The following is a 16,575-nucleotide window of genomic DNA, read 5'->3' as shown; positions in this document are numbered from 1 at the left end:
AAGCTGGTCAGAGTTGATTGAAGATGGATGGAGCCAAATACAGGGCAGTCTTGGAAGAAAACCTCTTGGAGTCTGCAAAAGACTTGAGACGGGGGCGGAGGTTCACCTTCCAGCAGGACAACGACCCTAAACATAAAGCCAGGGAAACAATGAAATGGTTTAAAACAAAACATAGCCATGTGTTAGAATGGCCCAGTCAAAGTCCAGATCTAAATCCAATCGAGAATCTGTGGCAAGATCTGAAAACTGCTGTTCACAAACGCTGTCCATCTAATCTGACTGAGCTGGAGCTGTTTTGCAAAGAAGAATGGGCAAGGATTTCAGTCTCTAGATGTGCAAAGCTGGTAGAGACATACCATAAAAGACTGGCAGCTGCAAAAGATGGTTCTACAAAGTACTGACTCAGGGGGCTGAATAATTACGCACACCCTAATTTTCAGTTATTTATTTGTAAAAAATGTTTGGAATCATGTATGATTGTTGTTCCACTTCTTACGTGTACACCACTTTGTGTTGGTCTTTAATGTGGAATTCCAATAAAATTGATTCATGTTTGTGGCTGTAATGTGACAAAATGTGGAAAAGTTCAAGGGGGCTGAATACTTTTACAAGCCACTGTATATTAGATAACTTTAGTAAAAGATAAGTAAGATCGTGAATCATTCATAAAAATTTTCCATTTGTTCTTTTATTACAATCATTGGAGTGAAATGGACACACACACACATACAGGAGCTTTGCATAGAGTGGAATTCTGAAAACTGGAGCCGGGTCCTGTCAGATGTACACAGAAAGACGAGCGGTGCAGCAGTCTTCATCTGCACCTGAAAAGCCTCAAAGTGATGGTGAACCGAAACTGACCCAACCGGGTGAATATCCTAACGTTAAGCGTCGCTGCCCATGCCACAAATCTGCTCCTCAAGCAAACATGAGGTGATGCTCTGTGAGCCAGAAACGGCGGTGGGGAGGAGGGGGGAATGTGTGGTTGTTCGACTGAAATAGAGAGCAGGCCTAATGGTTGACTTTGCAAGCCCCAAACCTTTGGTACATCCGGTGCAAAATATATATATTTAAACACACAACAGGACAGACATACATATACATTTATATACAAAGAGACAAACAGGACTGCACACATGGTACACATACATGTGCTCTCACAAAATCAAAAGCAGCCCTATTGATCCATTACCTGTTCAGCAATGAACCATGACCATCAGCCCGTGACTGAGACAGGCAGACACGCACATGTGAAGTTTTCGAAGCATGCTGCCGAAATACTCGCCGTTCCACTGTCACGGAGAGAGCTAACAAACACCATCATCCTCCGCCTTGTTCCCACGAGCTAAAGGTACGACAGTGCCAGGTGAGCACAAGGGCGTACGCCTCAGGTGGAGCGCCACACCTGGAGTGGCACAATTTAACCAGCTCCCTCACCCCTTTGTCTGAATGTATAGCAGTATCCTCATGCAAAAAAAGCTAGTAAGGACAGTGTGTTGCACTATTTCAGCATGCAATATCGAGCTATAACACAACACCACCTAGGAGTTTCTACCAGGTCCAGCTCACGGAGCTGACCAGGAAGATCCTGCATGCATTATTAGGGCGGGGGTGGGCGAGAGGTGTGGGTAGGGAGGTGGGGCTGAGACACAAAAGTCTGCCCACACATGTCGCATCGCAGGTGGGGATCTCTACCACTATTCCAGCCCCTGTGGTCTAACTCCAACAGGACTCTGTACAGTAGGTGTAATCTTGCATGCACCCTGTAGAAAATGAGTTTGTGTGTGTGAGTGCACTCAATGTTCGATCACATGCTTCGGAGACAAAACTACTGTCTGGCATGGACTGTATGCAACAAGTTCTAAAGTACAAGGCCATCATCATCATCATCATCATCTACCCTGGTCAGGAGGCCACTCAGAGAGGACCAGACCACTGGTTGTTTGAGTTGAGTGGGACTTTGCTGCCCTCTGGTGTTGATATCTGATATTTTGTTTTAAAAACTGCAGCTCCTACAGTGAGACGCTTGGATCTGGTCACATGTTTGCAAAGAAATAAAACTTCACCCCCAAGAGGCACTAAAATAATCCCACCAATGCCTCCTGGTACATCTAATAGCCATTCACTAGAGCGATGCATCAAAGCGGCCACCGCGTTGCTCAGGGGGAGTTGGACCTCAGATGCTGCACATCTATGAAAGCAAAGGTTTATATGCAACTTAAAAGCACCATTATGCAATTAGTTTAAACAATTTTCAAGCAGTTTAGTTTGCTAAAAATACCAGAAATTTATTTTTGATACTTAAAATGTGGATTTTTATTCCCAAATCCTTCTTTTACTTTAGCAGTAACTGTAATAATTGCTATACATGATGTTTAAAATTGTGGATCTGCTTTTTGTGATGATTAGTAAAGTGTAAAATGTAAAAAGTGATGGGTATATGCCATTATTTTGACCTTCCACTGTCCTGTCAAAGTCTGACTTGAACTGAGAGCTTCTCCGCACAGCTGCACTCCATCAGTGACTTCTATTTTATCATTTTGGGGATCTTTTTGGTCTAACCATGAAAAGTGTTACATGAGTGAAATATATGTTTTTTTTAACGGCATAAAATTTGATATGATTGTAATTTTCTCCTGCTAATTACTGCATTGTGATGTTTTGCAGTGAACCATGGCTAACAGACTGAGATTTCCTCCTGCATAAAAAATGATTTAAAAAGATAAATATTTAAGTTAAAACACTTTAAAATATGCATCCTTGGTAAATGAAAGAATATAGATATGATAAACACAAATAAAGCCATTACAAAACATATAAATGAGCCCAATGATCAGTTTAATCAATGAATTGGGTTATTTTTGAGGGTTGTTATCAGTAAAATGTTTCCCCCCCAGGAAATGTTACGACCTGTGACCTAGTTTGGCATTTCTTTCATTTGAGCCCTGATCCCCCGAGCAAGCTGGCAGCACCATAGATGCATCTCATGAGCCATCATTGCATTTCTAAATCGTCAGTGCTTAAACAAACCGAGTCACGCTTATGTTGAAGCCTTCCAACTTCTGTTTCCTGCTCGAGGTTCATACATTCAGTCACTGGTTTGGTACATTCATCACTTTCACTGGCTGGGGAGGACTTTGTGTGTTACGTCAGAAAGTGCCTCTATTGCTCATGAGAAATGTGTTGTAAGACAGGAACCTTGCGCTTCTGTGTGACACCGTCGTTCACGTGTCACATGGGTTTTTTTTTTTACGCTTTTGGGCTGTGGTGTCGCAGTAACTGAAGGTAACAGTCCTGACCTCAAACCTGCCGTCATTACCACAATGTGTCACTGACGCTGCGCACAAGCACCGCCGATGACCTGCGACTCCGTGTCCAGCTCATTCGGGGTTCTAAACTGCGAGAATGGGTGTGTTTTCAGTGTGTATTTGTGCACACCAGTGCTTCCCCTCTCTTCGAACAAGCAGCCAGCGTTCGGTTTAAAGACTAAAATGTCACTTCTTCCCGCGCCGATGAAGACTCTTGGGGGAAACACTGGTTTGCACTCATAATACAAAGACAATGCTTAAGTGTGTATTTGTGCAAAGGTGATTGGTGTGTGTCTTATAGTTCATTTCACTGCAGCCCCGGAGCAGGACGGGCACAGTTTTGAGGTCCAGAGAAGGGAAAAGGAACTCAGTGGGTTTTTGGAGCAGCTGTCTCTGAGGAGGTGGGGGAGGAGGAGGTGCTAGAAATCCAGTAACCAAGGCCATTAACTAAAGAGATAAAGCACACATGTGGCTCAGTGAACAAAGGTTACCATGAAAACAAGAAATTGTACTGTACAGCTTTTCAACCCGTCCTCCGATTCTCCGTCTTTCGTCCTGAAGCTTCGGAGGCGGAGAGTCAGAGCAAAGCCGGCGTGCCGAGTGATGTAAAGCCAGTCGGAAAAAACAGCAGCGTCATCCAGGGAGGGGAAGGGAGGGGGGTTTAGTTGCCTTTTGAGGATATTAGTTTTATTTTTAATGCCTCTAAGTGAGGAACACAGATTTCCAGATGGTTCTCTCTCCTGGGTGTCGGCCAATTTGAGGTTACTCCAAGCCGAACGTGCTCGTTTCCTCGACAGCGGTTACCAGCTTCTCGTAGAGCATGGAGAAGGACGGGTAGGGGGGGAGGTCCAGACGATTAAAGCAAGTGTGAGCCCTGTGGAAACACAGCGAGACCTTATGAAACAGATGATGAGATGAGTCATCTGTTAGATTTTTCTTCTGCTTTTGTTCCTGTCAAATAATACACCCAAAAAGAAAAATGCTGCACTTATACCCTACAGAGCTGCAGGTATGCTGCGTCTTTATTAGTCACTTGTATTTATAGAGAACATTTAGAAATAGCAATAGAGTTGACCTTAAGTGCTTTGCATTCAAAGCAGATGGATTAATAATAGAAACAGTTTAAAAAACATACAAAAAAACAACATTTAAGTAATGAATTAAAGCGCTGTGAATGAACGTCAAAATCAGAATATGATCTTTGATCAGAAACAGTATTGCTTATTTAAAAAAAACAACACTTCACTTAAAAAATATATATATTTAACTAGGGATGGGTATCGTTTAGGTTTTATCTGATACCGGTGCCAAACCGGTACTTTTGAAACGGTGCCGGTGCTTAAACGGTGCTCGAACCGGTGCTTAAAGAATGGAGAACATAAAATTGGTCCAAAAACCTCTCATGTTCAGCTGTTTTTTTGTAAAAAGATAACAATGTTAGCCTTTTCTGCAGCTATAGGGCATATATGGTATCACTCTTGGCTGGAAGCAGTGCTTAAACAATGGAAAAAACACAAACTTTGTCCAAAAACTTCTCATGTTTAGCTGTTTTCCACTTTTTCTTTGGTCATTTTAGCCTTTTTGGCCAGGGTGAAGGGAGTATCTGCCATCAAACAAGAAGACAGCCGCATGTAGCTATGATGGTGTTTGCTAGTTCACCTTACATGCATTAATGTAATAACGTGGTTAGCCTAGTCAACGTAAATTACACACGAACAACATTAAGCTACTCACGCAGAGAAGAACGGCTGCTGCTGCTGCCATCATCATCCTCATCATTTCTGCTACACTGGCAGGGCTAGGGGCCAGGACTCTACTCTTCAGCTTTTTGGGGGATGTTGCTAACTCTGGGTCCGATAACAGGCACCACACCTGCAGTAGATGCGCTCGGTGTGAGGTCTCGCAGCAAGCTATCAAATACGGCGCATTTTTCGGCTTTTAAAAAAAACGCTAAGCGTCGCCAGGTGTTTCATCGGATTTCAGGTGTTACCTCCTTTCCACAGTATCAGCTTAAAGCACTTGTTGCAGGCTGCTGAGTTTGCATCTTTTGCTGTGAAGTACAGCCAGACTTTTGACCGCTCCGCCTTGGGCGTTTTTAATCTGTAGCTCTGCTCTAAAAGAACATACGTACCTGGACCCGCCTACTATCCCGGAAACGTAAAATGATTGGCTAGAATTCAAAGTGTATTACATCTCAGGCAAAAAAAGCACCGAAATAAAGCACCGAAATGTGCGCTGCTTTTCGGTCTGGTTACTACCGTTTATGTCAGAACCGGTGCCATCATGGCACCGGACACCGGTACCCATCCCTATATTTAACAATATTAATATTTTATTTGTCTTAGAAACAAACCAAAAAAAATGTATGTAAATTGTTATTATATAAAATGTGACATAAATTGATGGTTCTGTTTTTTTATGTTTGCATCTATGTTTTTTAACATTTGTAATGAGCCCCTAAACATTTATTTTTTGTTACATTTTCCATTTTTTTTAGTCTAATAATGTCAGTATGTATGCAAAAGCCAGGGGAAAATTGAATTTGAAAAGATTCACTCTACAATGTCTCTGCTATTATTCATTTTTGTATAGTCCCTAAAAGGTGAGGTTACCTGGGTAAGGAGGTGATTTTCCCCCACTTCTCCACGCAGAATCGGCGAGGTCCGTTACTTCCTCGTAGTGAGGCAAAGCCCTCATAGGGAATGCTGGAGGTGCCCGTCACAAACTGGAGAGAAGAGAGTCAAGAAAAGGATGAAATGTAGTCAGTGTTCAGGCCATAAAAAGTTTGGATTATTTCACTTACTCTCAGGTTCTTTGTTTCAGTGTTAAATAAATCAGAAAACTGAATACACCTTGTTTAAATAAATGGGACATTCCTGCAGAATTAGAAACATATTAAAAAATGTAATTGCAGGCAGTGTCCACACGGGGGCATCCTGTGTGCATGCGCTCCCCCTCGTGCCCTACCTGCAGCAGCCTCAGCCTCTGCTCGTTGTTGAATCTTTCCACAGCCGCCCAGAACCAGCGAATCACTATGTGGTTGTCATGGTAACCTGTGGGGAGATAAGACAGCGATGGTGCATGAGTCAGACGAATAACAAATAATAAGGGCGTCCGTCCACCTGTTCCTGAGGTTTGTGAGCTGGCTCTGCTGCTTAATGTTTGATGGACACAGCGGTTTGGTGCGTCTCAGTCGATTCGTCCATTAAAAGCGCCCTGACACTGAGTCATAGCCGATTGTCAGCTCGAGTTTTGTTCTGTCTCTCAGCCGCTGGCGGCTTTTCAACTTTGCTGGCCAGAACCCTAAAAAGGCTTTTAATGTGATGGCTTTGGACACCGCCACCTGCAGCCTGACTGTACACCGCATACGTTGTAATAACTCCAAAGGTTTGAAGCTTATTGCAGAGTAACATTAAGTGAAGTCCAGTACAGCTGTTACCCTGATAATTTAATCCCTTGTTCACAGGAGAATTATTATATATTGTGAAAAACAACTTAATTAATTTCAGGTAAGACTTCAGTCTTTTCAGATTAATTAAAGGGGCTTTGTTCAGTTCATTTTAAACTTCAAAATTTTATTCTAGGGTAGCTTTGTATGGTTTTCTGTTCGAATTAATCCTTCCTTATCTTAAGTTGGGCACTGGTGCAGTCATATAAAGACCAAAACAAACTTCTTCCTCTTCAAAGTCAGTTGACGCTGAGGCCAGTCAGAGGCTTCAGCTATCGACCCCTCCCTGAGCCTGGTTCTTTGGAGGTTTCTTCCTGTTAAAATTGAGTTTTTCCTTCCTACTGCCACTGGGGTCTGATCGTTCGGGTTTTCTCTAATATTTTCTAATATTGTATGGTTGTTACCTTTCAACATAAAACCCTTTTAAGGTGGCTGTCTTGTATTTGTTAGGCGACAAGATGCTTACATACACATACAAGAATAATTCTCATGAATACAGCTGGTCTTGGATCAGTATTTGATATCTATAGACACCCAAAGCCAAGGTGTCAGTATCAGAAGCAAATAGGTAGGACTGCTTGTGTCCCTCAAACAGTAGAAAGAAAAACTGAATTACAACCACCTTCATTTTAGGGGCTAGAGACATTTAAACAAATGCACCTATTTGAACTTTCTTCTGGGTGAAGATGGATTTGTTTCCAATGGTTTTTATTAGTAGTGTGTAATCTTATTTCCTTGCATCTCCCCGAGTGTTAAAATCACTGGACCAGTTGAGATAAGGAAATACTTCTCAGAGCAGAGGTTTAGTGGCTGCGGCACACTTGTGAATGAACATGTTGCAGGACTGGAGGCGGGGCATGCATTATGCTAAGCTGTCAGTACGTTCCTCCGCCTCCTTGCCCCCATCCCCCCCCCCAGCTTTCCATACCTCCTCTGTACTCTGTGTTGTTCCTCCAGTCTGCCAGGTCGATCTCTGCGGTGCCTGCAATAACCAGCTCCAGCTCCCTGGCATCAAACACCGACACCAGCCGCACATCCACCACCTAACAAACCAAACCACACACACAAACATTGGTGAAAACACAGTGCAGCCTATTTATTTATCTATCACAATTTATTTATCACAGTCCTCCCACCTACATCCAACTGCTGGCGGAAGATCCTTTTTGTGCAGTGACACATCACTGTGGGAAAAGTTTCCATCAGTTTGTTTACAGTAAATTCTGGATTTAGAAAAGCAGGGCGCACAAAGGCCTGGATGTCTGTCGTCTTGCCAGGGGAGGGATTAAAACAGCGGGTTTGGGCTTATACTGTTTATTTAAAAAAGGGGGAAAAACTGACATAAAAAGACATTACAACCCACTCCTCATCACTCTGTCTTCTCTTTGTATGACAGCAGGCTATCAGATCTATTTTTCTGGAGTGTTAAAGGGACAGCTACATATTCTTCCTTTGGCCTGTAGCGCTGTTTATCCATCTAAATTGTTCTGGCGTTTACTGCCAAGTTTTGGAGACATCTGCCTTCTCTTGAATGTAATAAATGGTAGAAGTTACATTATGGTGCCAAAAAAATCCATTTTAATAACTCAGCAGCTATGTCTCTGTCCAGAAATAATGACCTGGTTACTCAAAAAATAAAAAAATAAAAGTCTACAAACTGTTGAGAGCAGCTTTGCGCAGGAACTATTTTCTTTCTTCTGTCTACATCCGCCAAGCAAAAGAAGAGTGCAGCTATCTGATAATACAGCTCAGCCGAGGAGCGACTCCATTAATGTTTCATGTTCTGTCACGTTGTCGGTAGTCACACGGGGTGACCAGGTGGGCAGCATTTTTATCTCTCGTCTCCCTGTCCCACATTTTGATTGGCTCTGGTTCTGACCCTCTTCTTAAAGTCTCATTCATTAAAAGCTTTTAATGAAAGGCTGTCACGTTTGATCTCCGCAGGTTAACAAATCGCCTTCTTTCACTAGTGATCAGTGATCACAAAGACACAAAGCTATGCAGATTTTTGTAGAAAATGATCACAAATAAAAGGAAAAGCGGTCATAACATAAACCCTTTTCTTATTTTTATCTCCAGAAGCATGGAGCTGATGGATCCTCACTGAAACCCAAACAACTCTAGACAAAAAAGCAGCTGAAACAACAGTTTTAAAGGTATTTGAGGCATAAATTTATGGAAGCGGCCAGTGAGTGTTTACATAAAGTGCCTAATGTAATCTAACATAATCTAAGTACTCATTGTGCAGAATCATATTACTGGGGCATAACCAATGAAGAATTATATATGAGTAGGCTTATATTAAAAATCTACAAAATAAGAAGCAATGAAGCCTTAAAAATACTTGGTCTGGAGTAAAAAGTACAAATACTATGTAAGTTACATTACACCACTGCTGCTATCCATGCTCTCATATAATAATAAGATTAACAACACTCTGACAACCCCTCTAGATAAAACAGGCAAGATGGATAACTAAAACCTTAACACACCAGCACTTTAACTAGAAAGCATTCTCGGCTTTGTCAATAATTCAAAAGATTTTGAGCACACGTTTAGCTGCCGTCTCTGCACCACAACAGGTACTTCCAGGTAATCTTTTTCATTGAATTACTTTAATGCCCATAATGACAAGAGAGCTAACATCACAGACATCTAATAAAGAGTTAGCACATCACAGTGTAGATAGCTTAAATGCTAACTTGTCATTTGCTCCTTTGGCATTATCGTGAGCATATCTAGCCCTTCAACTTGAAGCTGCATCATCGTGCACTGCTGCAAATGCCAGATGTCCATTTGGGTTAGCACTGGTTCAAAAAGAAAGAGGATTTTCAGCCAGCTACTGCAATGACGCAGCCATACTGCGTCACCGGTATTGATCGATGGGGTTGATAATACCTATTATGTGCTATAAAGGAGAAAATTGTACTTATTGTTATTTTAACTGGGGCTCATGGCATCAATAAAGCACAAGCATTTTTCAAGTCAGTACTTAAAGTTATGTTCAGGTACCAATAAAAACATTAAATCAGTCCCCCTGATTATAAGGGCCATCTAAAGTCTCGGTTGTGAGCACTTTAAGATAAAAAGAAGCCATTTCACATTTATAATGGACCTTTTATGCTTTCCCTTATGTTATTCATATACATACATATACATGTTCTTAATCCCTGTGAACCAGAAGCTGAAAGTTAAAACAGAACTAAACACTCTTTTTTATTATTTTTGGATTTCTATGTTGTCACAAAAAGGGGATATCCTTATATGGGTAGCTCAGAGTGCAAAAGCCCCTCCCAGCTAATTCAAAATTCTGCATGCGAGGAGCAGCCAATCAGAAGAATGGGGAGGAGCTAAAACTGCTTCTTTCAGCCAGAAGATGAACTGAGGGACCAAGCAAAGATGAAACTAAGCATGATAGATCCCCTTTTAATCACACAATTATTTAATTGTAGACTAAAAACAACAATATTTATACAGAAAAATGATAGATAAATTAATAATTAGTTTCTCTAATCAAATACAGATATGGCTGACCATCATAAACTTATAAACTACCCTGAATGGTGTTTTGGTACTAGGGATGCAAGACTTGCTTTGTCCTCCCCCTACATCCTCAGGCTCTCTGGCATTCCCGAGGGCTCAATCCTGGGTCCCATTTTTGTTCTTTATCTGTATGCTTCCACTCAGATAATCCATAAATATAGTTTGAATTTCAACTGTTAAGCAGCTAACGAATCTTTAAATCTGATCCAGAAATTTTCAGGCCTATACCCTTGGAAATTTGTCCTCCCACATGAGGAATTCTCTGTATTTCTGTTTTGAAAGATGCCACACAAATAAAAAAAAATGATATAAAAAAATTGTATTTATTTATTTAGTTATGCATTTCTTTCAGGCCTTTAGTTGGATTTTGCGAATGCCCCTCAAACCCCTTTGAGGATTTTAGCATTGTTTATCTTGTCTTTTTGACACCTCTAACATTTGTAACACCGGCACTGTACCTCGTAGAAGCCTCGGACCAGGCTCTCTGTCTGCTGGGCCACGCCTCTCTCGATGCGCCATTTGACCATTCGCTCAATATACTCCTTCTTGTTCTTTTCTGACACAGGGATGCCAGCCCCGCCCGGCTTAAGCTCTCGCTCTGTGATCTGCAGAATTACAGAGGAATAACACATAAAATTTGCGGTCTGCTTTTCTTGTTCCACGGCGCTGCCACAGACTGAAGACGCACCTGTCCAAAGACCTCCTCGTTCACAGTGAAGGTGAGGTCCAGCATGTCTTCGATGTCATTGTCCTTCATCCACTGCAGACTCTGATGGAACTCCTCATCCAGGAACTCCAGATCACTCAGGTCACACGGGCTGCATGAATAAGGGTCACAGCGGGGTCAACGGGTGGGGATGACCTGCTCGTTAATCATCGTCAGCTGATTTTAAGAAGTGAGGCTGAAGGTTAATTATACAAAGTATGGAGATGAAGCATAGGTATGTGTCAAATCTTTTGCTGATCTTTTGAATGCTTTTGCATAATTTTCATTGCTTGGTCATTCCACTTGTTATTACTGTCAGGAAAATATGCACGTTCACTTGCTCTGTTGATTATACTAAGATCATTCAGCACTATATTGGACTGAACATATGACATTTCATTTGATAAATGCTTATCTCTGCACTAATGGTGATAAAGCCAAGAACAGATCGCTGTTGCCCGAGAGGTTAAGAACACATTTAATACAGCATCTGTCCTCAGTGCAGACATTTGGCAGCGTTTCAGGTTGTTTGGACAAAGCTTAATAAGGGTGCTGCTCCTACTGACAGGAGAAGCAGACAGCTGCTGACTGACTGAAACATTCAAGGTCTTATTTGGTCAGGGAGGAAGTGCTGGTACCCTGCATGCTGACTTGCAATGAATGGAAGCAGGCTGAGCCACTTACATGCGAAGAAGCCCCTTATAGAAAGGACGGGTAAAAAAGGCATCCAGCAGGTACTGATGAACAAGGGCCAGCCCCAGGATGCGCCCGCTAAAGCGAAACCTGCATAAAACATGGAAAATATGCGTGAATACAGACAGCAGCAACATCAGGACCGCAGTGATCTCGCTTTCTTTCACACTGTCTAAACAACACAGGAACCAGATTCTACATCTTTTCCTGCGGATGCAAAAACATTGTGCCATAGTCTGCTGCACCTTCCACACATTATCTTCATGTTATGATATCTAAAACTCTCTTGATTGAGGACCCAACAAATAGAGACAACAAATAAGAATCTTAAAGATGGTTTGTGAGAACAAGATTGAAGTTGGCAGAACAAATCCCAACCAGGAGGGAAGATACCAAACAATTTGGTATCTGCATCATATTTTAAAGATGCTTCTCGATCCTATCTGGTTGTGAAACTTCTATAACATCAGAAAATTGTCTTTGTTCTTTCAAACATAGGTTTAGCTTGATAACTGCCTCTACTCATGTACGATATAACAAACAACTTTCCCCAAAGAACAAAAACTGCAGTTCCTTTAACGGCCACTTGAGGCTGGCTCCAGCAGTGAATCAGTCCCCATAGACTCCCATGTTAAAATGTCCAACTTTACAGCAAAAATAAACATGTTTACAGCCTGATACAAAAACAGTTTTGTTCTCTATAACCAATCCCCAACTTCATCACAGCTGCATGAGAGTTGATTTTTCCTCCTAACTCACTATTTGGATACTAGTAAAGCTTACATTTAGGGATGTAACTGCTTTAAATATGGTGTCAATATAGAGCTGGAGTCCCTGAACTGGACATTTTTTGGAGCATTTTTAATGGAAACTGCCTAATAACATGGCAATTCAAGAAGGTTCGGTGAGTGAAATTCTAGTAAAGATCCTTCTTCAAAAAAAAAAAAAAGAAAACAAGAAACTCAGTGAGTCTATCCTACCTGACCACCATGTGTACTTAAATAGAATTTTTATGTATCTGTACTTTACTAGAGTATTTATTTTACTCCCCATATCTTTACATAAATATCTATAGCATCTACTGTCTTAGGTTTAATACATTTGAGGGAAGTATTTATCTCCCAGCCCTGCACGCCTTCAAACATCAAACACATTTGAAGCTAAATGGAGGAAACAATGACACATAAAAGAGAATCCTATCAGTGTATCAGTGCCTATCGGTTACAAAGAGATGAAAGAGCAAAAACCACATAACTTGTCCACCATTCATGGTGCTATACTCTGGGGTTAAAGTGGGCCAGAATGATCTGGATTGGTGGTCACAGCACTACAAATGATCTTAGGGCACCCCCACCTGCCATATCACACTTCAACCCCTAACTGTGCTCATTTTCCTGTTTAGGTGTTGAGGCAGAGTCACATTCTACAACGTATGTGACAGCAAATAGATCAAATTCTCTCGCTTTCTCTCTGCTCACGTTCTGCATAGCAGTGTTCAAAATGAGTACAATCACTAGAATCAGATAGATAGATCTGATTCTAGTGAATGTACTCATTTTGAAATACACAAATATTGTGTATTTAGAAATACACAATATAATATCTCTGACACAGAGGAAGCACCGGCAGCACTGGTAGGTGCAGTTCATATGTGGGAACTTTTATGTAGTGTTTTATTCTTCTGTTTCTTAGCACTAACTACCAAGTATCTGTGTCTGATACACTGATAAAGATTACAGAGGCAGCTTGCTAAAAAAGCTAGTGAACATTACCTGATACTAAATATGGTCACTTCTGGCTCCAAAAAAACGTAACACGGCAGCAACCAGCACACTGTTGTTGAAACCGGTGAGCGATATCATGGTGGCTGCATCCAGCTTTCACATAAACAGTGATTGTGGCTCAAGAGTTGGCAGTTCATCTTGTAACCGGAAAGTTGCCGGTTCGAGCCCTGGCTCGGACAGTCTCGGTCGTTGTGTCCTTGGGCAAGACACTTCACCTACCGCCTACTGGTGTTGGCCAGAAGGGCCGATGGTGCGATATGGCAGCCTTACTTCTGTCAGTCTGCCCCAGGGCAGCTGTGGCTACAACTGTAGCTGCCTCCATCAGTGTGCGAATGTGAGAGTGAATGAATAGTGGAATTGTAAAGCGCTTTGGGTGCCTTGAAAAGCACTATATAAATGCAATCCATTATTATTATTATTATTATAACCACTTAAAATCTAAAATAATAAAAAAAAATACCTATAAGAAACAGAAACCTGTGATATAATGAAACTCCGGCAATATAAATTTACAGATAAATCTGCAATGTAGCACAGGAATACTATAATCTATGGTTCATGTTACTAAACCTGTTTTCCATGTTACTCAGACCTCCATCCATCCATCCATCCATCCACTGCCACAGAGCAAAAAAACTGACTTGTGACAGATTGCTGATCCAAATTTCCACACAGCTCTCCACAAATTGCTTCCATTTTGGGATCAGCATTCAGGACAGATAAAATTAACACCTTACATTTAGCACAGGAGCACACACAGCAACAAACAAACAAACAGGCAGGCAGAGATCACAGGCTGACAGAAACCTCACCATTCGTGGTGGTTGTCCACGAAGGCAGACATGGGGCTGATCTGGACGGTGTACGTGTCATTAGCTGAATATTCAAACAGCCCATAGTATGGGTTGAACAGCTCTCTAGATACCAAGAAGAAAAACTCTCTGGAGGGTCCGCTGTAGTCCAGCCTGCAACACACACACAAAGTGAGAGTACACATGCATATGAACCTTGATGACTTTGGCTGATGATTGGATCAGAGGAAGAACGCATGGGATTTTGCAGCCTCACAATCACGATACTTCTGCACTGGAAACAAGAGACGGGTACAGGCGTATAATATGATTTGTTGTTAAATTTGGTGACATTTAATTTCCTGCTATTGACCTTTTTTTTTTAAGGGACACAATGTCTCCTTTGTTTTGTTTTATTTAAATTGACTTTTAAAGCTTTATTAAGTTATTCTACCGGTCCTAGATTCTCTCTCTCATGTACACAGTCAGCGCAGGTGAAACAATAACTGAAACTTGAGGTAGATCGGTTTTTGGCTGGTACGATGAAGGGCCTGTTGTTCAGTTCATTTTTGCAATCCTGTATGCTGATGTTATAAACAATGATTCCTGCACTGTGGCGATGTGCGTTAAACATTATGCTTTGAAACTTGAGATGAGAACAGAAAACTCTACCCTGCATGAGGTGAGCAAACATCTCATGTTATTAAGAACAGTAACACCAATGAAATGGAGGTAAATGTGTTTCTCTGACCCGTCCTCGCCTACAAAGCTGACGTAAAGCTTGCTCCTCTGCAGGTCTTTACGGGAGTAGCACATGATCTGGTTAAAGGCGTCCTCCAGAAGGTGATCTCTGCGTATGATGAGCCTGGGGGTGCGCGCACACACACACACACACACACACACACACACACACACACACACACACACACACACATGGTTATAGTCCGGACTGAAATACACTGCTGAAAATAAAATATTAAACGAACACCTTTTAATCAGAGTATAGCATCTAGTCAGTTAAACTTCTGGGATACTGATATGGTCAGAGGGTGAACAGGTGAACTAGAGGAGCATCAGTGAGACAACCCTCACAACACAAATGGTTTTACAGGTGGGGGCCACTGACATTATTTCTTTCCTCATTCTTTTTGATTGTTTTTCCTCCAGTTTTGCATTTGGCTAGGTTCAATGTCACTACTGGTAGTGTGAGGTGATACCTGGACCCTAGTTGCACAGGTAGTCTAGCTCCTCCAGGATGGCACATCAATATTTTAGAGATATTTTATAAATCCAGAGGCGACAGAGACTTCGGAGTTTTGCCTCCTGAAATGTGGAACGAGTCAGGCAGTTTCCATTTGTTGCTGACTTTAAAACTCGTTTAAAAAGAGACATTTTCTCTTTGGCTTTTAATCCAGTGTTGTTATCTGTCTTAAACTCTTACCCTTTGTATGTGCCTGTACTATTTCAAATGTTCCCTAGGTTCTATGAATTAACTTATAGCTGATTAATTGCTTTATTCTTGTTCTCTCATTTCTTGTACAGCACTTCTGTCAGCTGTTACGTTGTTTTTTAAGTGCTTTAGAAATAAAGTGATGATCAATACGTCATTACAGTCTCAAGAGCAGGAGGAGATCCCGGGAGATGGGCAGGTACTCTAGGAGAGCTGGACAGGCCTGTAGGAGGCTCTTAACAGATCAGCAGGACCAGTATTTGCTCCTTTGTGCAGGAAGGAACAGGACGAGCACTGTCAGACACATGCTAGACGCACTGTGTCCTGGGTTCTTCCTGGTGCATGACAATTGCCCTGATGCACGCGGCAAGAGTATGCAGGCAGTTCCTGCAAGATGAAGGAATTGCTCTTCATCTCGCAGGAACCCCTCTTGAGCATTTTGTGTGAGTCCATCCAATGCCATGAGACTTCACCTCAGACTGACCAGGTGCTCAGTGATGTCCAGATCTGTTAGGAGATCCCCCAGGACACCAGCCGTCCTCTCATTAGGATTATGGGGGCATTAGAAACTACGAAGTACTATTTTTAGTTGGTGCAATTCAATTTCATCAGAATGGAATAGTATCACTTTTTCACTTTGATTTTTGGGGTGTCTTTATATTCAGCCCTCTATAAATCAATCATTTTAATTTCCATCAAACGATGTGACATTCACGTATTACCCAGTCCATATCATTATTGATATCCAGCATGATTTTTTTCCTATTGAGGTCTGAGGTATGTTCATACTGTTCCTTTAATTTTTTTTGAGCAGTGTATATGTAAAGCCTAAATTTAGTGTTATACCTAAGG

The 16,575-nt window shown here is 41.7% G+C and overlaps 1 protein-coding gene across 4 annotated transcripts in view; it reads right to left on the bottom strand.

Annotated features, from left to right (window-relative positions):
- Positions 1-666: 666 nt before the first annotated feature.
- hecw2a (HECT, C2 and WW domain containing E3 ubiquitin protein ligase 2a) overlaps positions 667-16,575 on the bottom strand; it is a 46,845-nt gene continuing 30,936 nt past the window's right edge. For all 4 annotated transcript variants that reach the window (XM_085136702.1, XM_085136699.1, XM_085136701.1 and 1 more), the window contains 9 exons: positions 15,025-15,138; positions 14,295-14,447; positions 11,690-11,788; positions 10,988-11,117; positions 10,758-10,904; positions 7,685-7,799; positions 6,276-6,361; positions 5,921-6,033; positions 667-4,182 (listed from right to left, as the gene is read on the bottom strand). In XM_085136702.1, coding sequence (XP_084992828.1) covers positions 4,071-4,182; positions 5,921-6,033; positions 6,276-6,361; positions 7,685-7,799; positions 10,758-10,904; positions 10,988-11,117; positions 11,690-11,788; positions 14,295-14,447; positions 15,025-15,138 — 1,069 coding nt within the window. In that variant the 3' untranslated portion in view covers positions 667-4,070. The remainder of the gene's footprint in view (positions 4,183-5,920; positions 6,034-6,275; positions 6,362-7,684; positions 7,800-10,757; positions 10,905-10,987; positions 11,118-11,689; positions 11,789-14,294; positions 14,448-15,024; positions 15,139-16,575) is intronic.

The sequence above is a fragment of the Neolamprologus multifasciatus genome, chromosome 16, assembly GCF_963576455.1.
Source record: "Neolamprologus multifasciatus chromosome 16, fNeoMul1.2, whole genome shotgun sequence".
Taxonomy (NCBI): Eukaryota; Metazoa; Chordata; class Actinopteri; order Cichliformes; family Cichlidae; genus Neolamprologus; species Neolamprologus multifasciatus.
Note: the sequence above shows the minus strand (reverse complement) of the source record. Positions and strands in the feature narration are given on the sequence as shown.